A 13,461-nucleotide genomic window follows, 5' to 3' on the forward strand; every position below is an offset into this window, starting at 1 on the left:
ATCAATTATTCCATTTCATTTTGTTCAAAAGGATAAAAATAATTCAACTGAACAGTGCAATACACTATTTTTTAAGTTTCAGTTTAAAAAGAGCATAAGTTAAATAGAAGACTTTAAGATTATTCTTACAGAAAACGTCTCATGGAAAAAAATGGCTCTTTTTCTCTTCTACACTTTTGTTTCCCCCCTACTTCTTTCTACCCCCTTCCTCCCCAAAGCTGATGTTAATTTAAAAGATGAAAAATAAAGTCATTAGGTAAGGTCAGAAGATTTTGTTGTACCTCTCACAAGTGAGGAAACATGCTTACAACACGTTCTCAATTGTGTTTTTCTAAATAATACTTAGCACACAAGATTCCTCTTGCATTACAAATCCATTTCGGCTTCTAAATTAAAACTCATCTGGAAAAGGGCCGTTTACGCTGTTTATATAACATTGTCACATAAAATGTGTAAAAAAACATATTTCCCTAAAAATAGCTTGCGTAAGTAAGGGATTAGAGTAGTTTCTGCTGCTATAATTGTTCCTTTGTAGTTTTTTCCATGATGTTTTTGCACAGTGTTTTTGACTGTGTTTATTAAAGTCAGCACATCAAAAAGGATCAAAGAGAAAGCGAGTGAGAACCAAAGAAACCCCAAGTGTGTTGTCTCATTGGGGAGTTATGCAGATTCACGTAAACAAGTGCAAATTGTTGAGGTTTTAATGAAAATTTTCTACAATTATTTTATCTTAAGTCATTCTATACAATAACATCTGTACAACAGATGGCCATACTGTACCAAAGCAATACTCCTTTTTCTTTTTCTGTTTTAACAGTACATCTGAGATGACTACTTTTGTCACTGTGCTCAATTTGGTTCAGCAAATAATTCGGAAAGCACAGCTGCTGCAGATGGTCACAACAGTTATATGACTGTAAAATCAAAGACACAGTCAAGTATTTGTGTATTAGATTGAAACTATAAAAATCTGACATTAACTCAGTTGAGCTCAGAGGTATAGCTATAAACGTTTTCAGGAATAAATATTGAGAACCGTTTTATAAAAATATTCCAAGTCCTTAAAATTCTCTTTGTAATAAAGCTACTGTATTTTTTTTCTTTTAAATATTTTGCCAAATTTACCTTTTTGGTTTATCTAATAATTTTAAATTTATAGCAGTTTTACTGGGAATACAAAATATTAATTTATAAAATACTCCATAGTACAAAGGAATCTATACTCAAATCTTATTTTCAATGCTTTAAAATCCAGTTTAATTTTTTAAAATGATATTATCAACTAGTGAGCAATCTGTCAATTATAATTTTCCAGGATTTAGTTTTAAGCAGTAATTAGGTCTTGACTCTGCTAGTGAATTAGTTAATACTTTTTTTAATGAGTATTTCTTTTTTCTTTCTTCTTTTCAAAAAGCCCAAGTATTCCATAACATGAAGAATAAATGTAGAAAACAAATCTGGTATTCTTTAATGTCTCACAGGAATGTTCTTCATAACAAATGACTAATTCCCATTGGGATGAGTTTTGACATTATAATTACTTTATTTTAAAATTCGTTGGGCATACACAGTAGAGAGCTATGTGTAAAGTTTGTTCAGGAAGACTCATTCTCTAAACTTGCAGTTAGCTGGATTAAGAAATATAACTAGAACTGCAATAGGTTTTGAGGCTCCTTAGAACAAATTATTTCTTTTTTTCAAGTATGAGAAGAAAATCTGAAGGTAAAAGACAGAATGAACCTAGCTTTGTTTTCAACTTCTCTGCTGACACATACCATTGATAGCTGATAAAATGCAAGTTTAACAAAGCGGGTAGGAGTTAAGGGAAGAAGGGAAAAGAAAAGGCACCTAGATCTCTAAACATAATCCTTAAACTCCTCTTTAACAATGTTTGCTTTCTGGACTTTTCTGACTATGATTAAGATACAACTAGAAAAGCGTGGGAATGGGCCCAGTGTTCCTGTCTGTATTCCAATTTATTTATGGATAAATCAGGAATTTCAGCCTCCAGCATTTCACAGTCTTTCATGTTCCATGAACCTTACATTTTTCATTTCTAACTTTTAAAACAATAAAAAAGTGCACTGTGTTTAGCTGGCTTGGTCACAAATATTTCTGATGAGAGGGAAATAAATCACCTTTCTTGGCCTAGAATTCCTATTTCTCAACTACAGGCCATTTTCGTTATCTCTTAGTGTGTTGTGCCAACTGGCTATATGTGGCTTACTTCCAGTTAGTGTTAATATGCCACTCAATTAATTTGGTAAGCAATTGATCTAAAGTTACAAAAAATACAAAGTTTTGCTTCCAAATTCTTCCATGCAAATAAAATCGAAAAAATGCTTCCCATTTGCTGCTTTTGATTTTAGAGTGAATTTCTTGGCATTTTGCCCTAAACTTTTACAGTAGCAAAGTTTCTATGATTGAAAACTGTATTTCCCACCTGTGCCTTGCCTCTCACACTTCCCTCCCCTTGCACCCTTTGCCTTCCCTTTACTCACTGAAAAAAACGCATAAAAGCTCAGTTCTGGCAGGAGGGGAAAAAGACTAAGCTCTTTAATGAGAGATAATTTCTCACCTCCTGATATTCCAATTGAATTTATTTTATAGCATTTCAAATCCTCCTGATGTTAGGTTGTGGCATGTGATCATGTAATCACATCTTTTCTGACAGGCCTCACTCTGTCGATTGCAATGCAACTACTTTAAGGACAGGAAAGAGTCATGAACCTGAGAAAATGATGGTTGAACTTTTTGTGGAAGTAAAAAATTGGAAATAAAATGGTTGGCCATTGATGGAGAGTTGCTGAATGAATTGAGGAAGATAAATTTAATGGAATATCATTGCATTGTAAAGATCATGGATGTGAGGAATTCAGAGGAACATAGGGGAACATACATTATGAAGTAAGAGTAAGTAGAACAATACATACAATGAATAGAATATGTACATTTTTAAAACATTAAAATTAAGCCAAAATATGTTTAACTGTAATAACCAATCTTCCTTCTGGCTAAGAATTCAGGAAGTGCAATTTCCTCCTTTCCTTGGTGAGATAGGAGATGTCTGACTTGGTGTAGGACTATTAAGTAAAAAATAAGAAAAAAATAGACCTTAAAAGAAAAAAAAATATTTGCTAAACTCTGAGTGGCCTAGTCTTTATTTAGTACACCTTCATTTAGTAAAGAATTCTTATCTAAAAGCACTAACTCCAATGAATGAAATTAATAAAATCACACACCTAAAATATAGCTGGCAAAGAGAAGACCTGAAATGAAGTTAACTCATTTCAAAAGTACTTTTCAAAAATACTTCTATGATTTGCTTTCAAGACATGGATCTTGAAAGTTCCAGTATGCAGTGTTAAGACTCAAGGGCCCAAGTAATTTACTCCCAACTTATCTTGGATACTTAAGACCAAAGCAGAAATTGGCCACAGTGCTAATACTCTTAAATTTTAAAAGATTATCTTCAAAATTATGTAACTTTAGTGGTTGAGAGACCACACACAAACACACGCGCGCACACACACACACACACACACACACACACACACACACACGACTGATAGGAATATATACACAACTGACTCACCAGGTGTCCTCTGTCCTCCCTTAACATTCAGGCTTCCACTGAGGCTTGATAAAGATGCTAAGAGGCACGGCTTCTTAGGATGTGGTACGGTTTCCATGGAAACCACTATCTGAGCCGTGTGGATAGAAATTTTCTGAAAGCAGGAAACAGCTCTCCACATGTTTTCTTGAACTGGAACCTTTTGTACTCCATCAACTTGTCCTACAAGAACAGGCAGCTTTCCACGGGAACATTTGGATGCTAATAGCTCATCCTTGTTCAGTACGGCGTCTGACAGAGCAGAAGCCTCCGTGCTGCCCTCAGAGCCATTAGCATTTGTGATCTTCTGCAGAAAATGGTTTATTTGATCTAGTTTGGCAAAACTCAGGTTTGCCTTCAAAGGCTTTGATATATCCAAATTGATGTCCGCTATAAAATATAAAGAGACGAGAAAAATCACTGGTTATCTTATCGAATAGAAACTTTTTCTTGCATATCACAATCCTATTAATGCACCCTAAGATCATGTTAGATTTTGTCATAATGGCACTACATCATTCAACTCAATAAATATTTATTAAGGAATGTTGTCATTCAAAGGTCCAGTAGGATTCCCAGGTTCCTTATCTTTCATATGTTTAATAAGTCTTTCCCCATATTTTATATAATTCCTGTATAAAACATTACCCTAAGGGTCCATAGTCTTCCCTCTTTTCTGTCTATACTCTTGCTTGGCAATCTCAAACACTTTTTAGGGATGTGATCGCCAGATTACCACCAAATCTATATCTTCTATATCTTTGGCCCTAACCTCTCTTGAGTTCCAGATCTTTATTGTCAACTATGTGTAAGAGGATTCATTAGTAATAGAATCTTTTGTGTCAGTAAGTAATTTTTCAGTCATGTCTGACTCTTTCTGACTCTATTTGGGGTTTTCTTGGCAGAGATACCAGAGTGGTTTATCATTTCCTTCTCCAGCTCATTTTACAGATGAGGAACTGTGGCAAACAGGGTTAAGTGACTTGCCCAGGGTCACACAGCTAGTTAGTAAGTGTCTGAGCTCACATTTGAACTCACAGAGATAAGTTTTCCTGACTCCAGGCCCAGCATTCTATCTGCTGGGCCACCTAGCTGCCCCGGAGTTTGAAAGGACTTCAGAGGCTATCTAATAAAATACATATTCCAAAAAGAATGGCCACTACAATACACCCTGCACTAAGTGATCGTCCAGCATGTGCTTGAAGCCCCTTAGTGAGAGGGGACCCATTGCCTCATGGGCCAGGCCATTCTACTGTTGGATAGTTCTAATTGTTAGGAAATTAATAGTTTACAGGTTACTTCTACTTGGATGATATACTAACACCTCAAACTGACTGTGCTCAGAACTGAATTGGTTATTTTTCTCCATAAATCTCCTGTGACTTTGGACTTTATTTATTACTGTTGTTTGTAGCAACACCAGCTTGTTTACTGTGATTGTAATATTTAGATGATCTTTGTCTCTTCTCTCTCCCTTCCCTCTCATATGCAATACTTACTGAGTCCCATAGATTCCTCTTCCACAAAAGACTGCAAGTTAGTAAGTCCTTATCTTTTTACTGCCCCCACCTTAGGTCAAGTATTCATCACCACCTACATAGAATCTCTCACTCTTTTTTGTTGTTGTTTTTTGTTTTTGGCGGGGCAATGGGGGTTAAGTGACCTGCCCAGGGTCACACAGCTAGTAAGTGTCAAGTGTCTGAGGCCTGATTTGAACTCAGGTACTCCTGAATCCAGGGCTGGTGCTTTATCCACTGCGTCACCTAGCTGCCCCGGAATCTCTCATTCTTCATATAACTGCCGGAAAAAAATATTTCTTAGTGATAGATCCAGCTCACTAAAGCTGTCTTACTTAACAGAAATACTGTTTCTTACATGCTATGAACCTATTAATGTAGCCAAAGATCTTGTAAGAATCTGCAACAGCAGCATATCATTCAATTCAAATTATATATATATATGAGAGAGAGAGAGAGCGAGCGTGCGCGCACCAGAACTGGATTCTAATATGATTCCCCGGTTCCTATACTTAGGTCCTATTAATTAAGTCTTTCCCCAAATTTTATATATGTAGTTTCTTTATGAAACATTTTTCTAAAGATCATTCTTGTGCTCAACAGTCTTTACTGCTTCTTCATTGGCTACAGAAAAAAAATCTGAACTCTTCTGCCTGGCATCCAAGGGTTCCTACAATTTGATGCCACCCTTATTTCCCAGTCTTCTCTCCTATTACTTCCACAGTCTCTAAATTGGAAGGGCCCTCAGAGGCCTTTCTACTTCCCTAGCTGGTTACGCTCTCCTAGGGCCAAAGTGGATAACTCTCTGTTTTAACTGTTCACTATACTCTCACAACTTCATGCCTTTATCAGGCAGTTCTGTATATTCAGAAGACCTTCTCTTCATCATTTATTTCTTTGGTCCAATTCCTATCTATCTCCTAAAGCTGAATTCAAATGGTATCTGCTTTGGGAAGTATTTCTCCTACTAATTCCCCCAGGGATGAGTAATGACCTCCTTCTTCACTCTTACATACAACTTTGTTTGGTGAGTGGTTAGTTTATCACATAATGCCTTATACTATAGCTTTCTGTGCTGTTATCCTATCCCCATTAATAAACTATGATGCGAGTTGAGGGCAGGAAACATACTTTATCTAAGATCTGCATCTCTCTTGTGATGTAGCGCAGTGCTCTCTATATAAGAGACACTTGATATATCTATCCTTTCTTGAGTACCTGCCTGACTTTCAGAAATATACAGAAGTTAAAAAAAACATAAACAAACTAACATAGGGTGGGAATAAGTAACCATGTTTAGTCAGCATAATAAGTATTTCTTAAGTGTTTATTATGTGCCAGAAACTGTACTAAGTACCTGACATATAAAGAAAAAAAATACAGTTCCCGAGGAACTCACAACATTTGGATATGTACAAATAAGAGAGATATAGGATCAGAGGCTTAAGAGGTAGAAAGGTTTATAGAGATTTTCTAGATCAACTCAGTTTTGTTTTGTTTTTATAGGCAAGGAAACTAAGTCCCCAAAAAGTTATGTTACTTGCCCAAGGTCAGGTAACTAGTAAATAGTAGAACCAGGATTCAAGATTTAGGCTACTAAGTCAAACTGAGGGCTCTTGACACTAGATCTGCTCCCACCCACTACAAATGAAAGAATCAGTGGAAAGAATACACGATGTCCTCTCTCTCTTTTCCCTTCTTTCTCTCTCTCTCTCTGGGAGGTGAAGCAGTTTGGGGGGTGGAGAAGGTGAAGAAGGAGAAAAATGAACCATGTGACTTTCAAATACTATTAAATAAAATGCATTTTCAAATGTTGCTAGGGTTAGCCAAACACATTTTTATAAGGAAGAAATACCCTGCACATGTTTTAAAAAATCCTTCCTGGGTGACAGGATGATAACAACAAAGAAAGTACAGGGAAGTTCTTCCAGCATTAGCCAACCAGGACTTCTTTTTCCTTGCCCCACCTCCCCCAGCTGCTTTTGGGGTATCAGCACTGTCTACTGACTGTCTCCAAATACTCAAATTAATGTAAATATTATTATTAGCATATCATAATGCTGATTGTTAGCTAATTATTACATGCTGATAGTGATTAGTTTCTGAATGATGATAATAATAATAAATTTGGGCTCCTCAAAAGAGAGTCTACCTACAGCTCTCAGTGCCTGAATCTATAGAAAAGATGAATTGTGAAGACCTGAGAAAATTGGCCAAAGTTACTAGAGCTATCTGGGAATTGTCATAGTTATCATCATCACCATTAACATGATAATAGTGCTTTTAAGTTCACAAAGTTCTTTCCCCACGACCATCCTGAGAGATGTGATGCAAGTATTGCAAGCTTCAGTTTACAGCTAACAATAATATTTGACAGTCAGAAGGTTTTTTAAAGTCTACAGAATGCTTTACATTATACCTGTCGGTTCTCACAATGGTCATCTAAGCTACATGTTAAGTATTATTATATCCCAATTTTACAGTATAGGAAACCAGGGGTCAAAGAGATGAGATGACTTAAGCATGAACAGTAAGTATCCAAGATGAGATGCAAACTCAAGTATTTCTGACTTCAGGCATAGTTCTCTATCCTCTAAGCCAGAACGTCTCTCAGAAGCTTGAGGTCCCCAGAAGAAGGCTAAAAGGAGTTTCTTAGGGCTCTTCCTTCCACTTTCTAGACTACACCTTTACATATAATAAGGACTACCATAACAGGACATAATATAAGTAATATAATGTAATGTACTGTAATATAACAATATAATCTAAATGATGATAAAGAAGATGATATAGTAATGATTAGCAGCATGATACAGTGGATAGAGAATAAACTTATGTTCTGGTCCTATCTCTGGTATATACTATCTTATGATCCTGGGACCCCTAGGTTAATGGTCTACCTCTCAATGGTATAGGCAACTCTAAACTACAAACTGCAAAGTAAGTACATCAGTAAGAGTGAGTTACCTTATCTGGGAGTTCCCCATACTAATGAAATCACAGGTCTAGTCCAAAGGTGTGTGTGTGTATATCTTTATATATGTGTATATCTTCAAAAGTTATAGTGTAAATGTATCAAAAACAACTCTTTTCCCTTCAGGGTTGCTTACCATGTAGTATTTTAACAAGAATTTTTAAAAACCACAAATTTAGTGGAATGAACCAATACTACAACTTTCTGGAAAGAAATGGAAATGCCAAAGAAAGAATTATCTGTCTTAGTTTTCAGTATATCTGGTGGGTTTTTTTTTTTATTGTGTAGTGAAGGTAGCCCTGAATGGGAATAGGAAAAGTAACAATTTCATATTGATAAGAGGAACAACAACAACAAAAATAAAGTGGATCAAGCTAGGAAGATAACAGTAATGCTGCTGCTACACCGATGTTCTTTCTCATTCTATTTTCCAGGTCAGTTTTTTAGAACTTTTTTCCTCTGGAAAGACATGCATTCTAATATCAGAGAGGGATATTTATGCAAGCTCTACATTAGTAGGGACAGAGCTCTTCTGTAGTAGTGAACAGAAAATAGCAAGAAAAACTGAAGAAAAAAAAAGTTCTACTGAGGCTTTATCACCAAGGAGACCTTAGAAGACTGGGTACCAGTTCCTGGCACTACTAATATACAGTTATGAATATGAAAACAAGGAACCTCGAGTCAGTATAGATAATGATATTTGGTCATTTAAAAACTATTATTATTTTTAAAAAGATCAGAAAATGAGTATTTGGTATAAAATATAAGTTAATTTGGTAAGAACCAATCAACTTTGGTAACAGGAAAGAATATGTTAGATCTAATAAGGGTCTATTTTTTTGAGATAAAATTAAGAGTCACCATGGAAAAAAAAGGAAGGTTATCTTATTAATGACCAGTATAATGTAAAGGCACTAGCTTCTTCACTTGGAGAACTGGATTCAATTTCTATTTAATCAGAAATAAAATGGTAGGGGCAGCTAGGTGGCTCAGTGGATAGAGCACCAGCCCTGGAGTCAGGAGTACCTGAGTTCAAATCCGGCCTCAGACATTTAACACTTACTAGCTGTGTGACCCTGGGCAAGTCACTTAACCCCAACTGCCTCACTTAAAAAAAAAAGAAAAAGAAAAAAAAGAAAAAGAAAAAAAAGAAAGAAGATGGTATAAGTATTTATAAATCTCATATTACAAAACCAAGTAAATACTAAGTAGAGATTTTACCTATCAAATTCAAGATAAGCTACACAGTATAATGCTTACATAAGAATTGCCTGGTTAATACAAATCTACCTTGTTTTCATCCTAATATGTCCACCTCTGTTTACAGTACTATAGTATAACATTGTCTATCTAGAATGCTTAGGATCAAAAATGATTTAGGTGGGGCAGCTAGATGGCGCAGTGGTAAAGCACCAGCCCTGGATTCAGGAGTACCTGAGTTCAAATCCGGCCTCAGACACTTAACACTTACTAGCTGTGTGACCCTGGGCAAGTCACTTAACTCCAATTGCCTCACTAAAACAACAACAACAACAACAACAACAAAATGATTTAGGTAAGCAAAACTCCAAAGCAAAGTCCTAAATGTCCTAACTTCTCTTATATACAACTGTAAGTTCTACATTTTTACATAGACGTTGACCAAGTGGTTCTTTTTTAATTCTTACACAAAGGATACCCCAGGAAGTGTGGACATGTGTACTACATGTAGAAACGTTGTAAACAGGGGCTGCAGTGGTCCCATTCGAGTGAGCCAATTCTCATGGAAGGCCAAGAACCAGATAAGTGGAATTGGATTCAGGAGGTTATATTGTAATACTAGGTATTGCTTTCCTAAGCACCATATTCACCCAGAGACAGCAAACAAGTATGTGCTAAAATTAGAAGCAATACAAATTAGATGGATCACTGTTTTAAAAACTACTTCAGCATGTGTATGTCCATCAACAAATCATGATGTCACTGTCACATGTGATAACTCAACAAATCTATATTATTATTACCACCTAGCAACACTTAGAAGTAGTAAGGATCTCTTTCTCTCCCCTTCTTCCTCCATTTCCCTCCTTCCCTGATTTCTCCTTCTCTATCCCTTTCCTTTCCTCCTTTTTTCAGAAACTGGAGCTCTTGTTGCAAATATTTTAGCAGTCTCATAATGACAGGAAGATTATTTTTACAACTGGGAAAAGATTATGAAACATGAAAATTTGGCATTTTAAGACAAAAAATAAAAAAAAAGTTGAACAAGTCATTTTTGTCATTTTATACTTTGGCTTTTTAAAATGATTAAAAATTAACATTAAGATAAAAATGGACTAGAAAATTACAATTCAAATGAAGCATTAGGAGCAATGTATGGTCCTCTATCATGAAAGTTGTTTTTTTTTTTAAAGACCTGATATTTAAGAATAATGTGTTGAAATATAACTGGCTAGCAAGTTGTGCATAGATAACTAAAGTGGATTAGGTTTCCAATGATTAGCAGATCACTGTGCCTTAGTGTTAGAAATGATTTTTTTCTCCAAGCTGATTGAACTTCACTAAATGGATTGTTTTCAGAGTTTAGATTTAGGGAATTTATTGTAATAAAGAATCTCCCAGCTGAGTCATCTACTTTTCTGCCAGCTCTGTTTTCTCACCATTCCCAGAACAGACTCTTTATCTTTAGGTTACCAAGTATATCCATGCCTGTCAATTATTAGTTCCTAATTACCCTTCAAAACTTTCTGAACAGCTACCAGGAAACAGAATGGCAAAATGACTATTGAGTTAAAAGGAGATTAGAAAAATATAAATAAATTACACTTATTTTATGTTCCCATCACACCAGGAGATGACTTAACAGTGAAAGGGGAAAAAAATCATATTGTAATAATGAAATCAGAGAGGGAATTCAAAGCCCAGAGGTGATTCCACTAAGTTTATGTTAATGCACACCTTGTGGGGGACCAAAAATCAACTGCACAAGTTTCCTGAAAACTGTTTCCAGCTATTTTCTCATTTAAAATGTTCCAACTTCACTTGACCCATTAGTCATCATATTACTTACACTTATGATGTATTTTGAAATCTATTACAAAAAACCCAATGGATTCAATATGGTTTGTTATAACCAAATCAAAACACTAGCAAAGGAAACCTATGTAAAGTATTTCTTCCTCTGGAATTTTATTAGCAAAAGATAAGGCAAAAAATATTTTAGACAAGCAAGGTTTCTTAGGAACACAATCATTTCCTACTTGGGTGGGTGTGTCACTAAAATACTATAGAAAAAAAAATTTTTCAACACAAGTTTGTTGAATGTATAGCCCAGAAATGGGAAATCTGAGCAAACCTTACTTTATCAGCTCTAGTGAGTGTAACAGCTCACATTCATATAGGGTGTTAAAGTACTTTTCTTACAATAGCCATATAAGGCAGGTAGTGTCAGTATTATATCTGTTTTACAGATAAGGAAACTGAGGGTTACAGATGCTAAGTGCCCAAGATCACAGAGCTAGTCATAGTGAAAATGGGATTAGAATGGAAGACGTCTAAATTTAAGGGCAGGGCTCTTTCCATTGTGCCATGCTGCCTCTGGAGCTGGTGCACCCTCAAGCATCACTTCATGGCTTCTTTGCTGCTTTTTTGCCTCTCTTGAAGCCCTAGAACATAGTGCCATATCTGATACATAACAAGTGTCTAAATTCACATTGAATGACTGACTGATTTTAGGTAGTACTACATCTATAACATATATTATACTTATAGCAGAAGTAAGCATGCATTACTTTTTAAATTGAATTTCATTTAATTTTTGTGAAATCTGGTAAGAATATTCCCATAGCCTTTTCCATTCTGGTGTTTAGAAAACACTGCCCCTAGAAAGTCCTTCCTTATCTCTAACTTAAGTCCCTTTTGCATTGAGTCCATTCTGTTTAATCCTAAGAGTAGCTAAGAGACACAGTTCTCTTTATATCATTATACACACACACACACACACACACACATATATATATATATATATATATATATATATACACACACACACACACACACACACACACACATATTTTTGATATATTTTCCTCACTTGTTTGGCAATTTAGATTGAGATTTTTGCTATACTGTTCAGAAAAAAGGCATTTATGTTGCTAGTGGAAATTGAGTACTCACATCTGAATTAGTTTAAAAATTGGAAAGCTATCCAATAATATCAGTATGCTTTCACCAAAGGAGTAAAGTACAAAGACTCAACCATCTGTACTGTAAATGCGAGTGCTTCACTGAACAATGATGTGTAAGTAAATGAGATAGCACGGCAGATGAAGACACCCAGAGAAATTGTCCTGGTGTCTCCAGTCATAGCCCCTAACCTGGTTTGCCCTCTTGTGGTGCTATTTCATAAAGTAATAGACAAAAGATACACCTTGGGACTATGATAGATCAATGTGAATTATCTTTACTACTAAACATATCCTCTTGTTGGCCAAATAACACTCAAATGAAGGGCAGTAAAAAAAGAGACATGACCATAAAGGAATATGGCTGATCATCAACAAAAACAAACATACAAAAAGCAATTACAAGCATAAGAGAAAGTACCTGGTGCCTTCTGTAGCTCCTCTCCCCATGGAGAATATGTGGAAAACTGGGCAAGAGTCACCTTAAATAAGATGATATGTATGGGTTTCAAACTATTCTGGTAGCCCAGATCAAAGGGATAGGCACTAGACTTTTGATTATGTGGGTATAGGGAACCTACATGAGGAAACTCTTTCCTATGTAGGTTGGCACCTACTCTGAAATCTAGTTTTAGGGAGTTGCTTAAGGCACTGAGAAGCTAAGTAGAAGCTAAGTCCTTTGCCAGGGTCACACAGTATGTGTCAGAGGTGGGACTTGAACCTAGGTCTTCCTGCCTTTGAGGCCAACTCTCTATCCACTAAGCCATGATGTCTTTCAATCAAGATCATGAGTGTATCAAAATACAGTAATGTATATAATGTATATATACACCTAAATGATTACTGTCCCCTTCAAAGTAGTTATGCTTTTGGAAGTTGTGACATATTCTTTTTTTTTTTTTTTTGGTGAGGCAATTGGGGTTAAGTGACTTGCCCAGGGTCACACAGCTAGTAAGTGTAAAGTGTCTGAGGCCGGATTTGAACTCAGGTCCTCCTGAATCCAGGGCCATGCTCTATCCACTGTGCCACCTAGATGCCCCAGTTGTGACATATTCTTATGATCACAGGTGTTCAAGACAGACTAGACCTAAAGAGATTATTTAGCCCCATTTCTAGATTTTACAAATCAGGAAACTAGAGCCCAGAGAAGTTGTATTGTGATATGTCAAAGAGTATTTAGGAAGTAACTGAGAG

General features: G+C 35.9%; 1 protein-coding gene across 1 annotated transcript in view; it reads right to left on the reverse strand.

Moving 5' to 3' along the window:
- VPS13B (vacuolar protein sorting 13 homolog B) overlaps window positions 1–13,461 on the reverse strand; it is a 996,174-nt gene that overhangs the window by 201,294 nt on the left and 781,419 nt on the right. The window contains exon 36 of the mRNA XM_043982862.1: window positions 3,596–4,003. Within this exon, the coding sequence (XP_043838797.1) occupies window positions 3,596–4,003 (408 nt within the window). The remainder of the gene's footprint in view (window positions 1–3,595; window positions 4,004–13,461) is intronic.

This window comes from Dromiciops gliroides, chromosome 1 (assembly GCF_019393635.1).
Source record: "Dromiciops gliroides isolate mDroGli1 chromosome 1, mDroGli1.pri, whole genome shotgun sequence".
In the NCBI taxonomy this organism is placed as follows: Eukaryota; Metazoa; Chordata; class Mammalia; order Microbiotheria; family Microbiotheriidae; genus Dromiciops; species Dromiciops gliroides.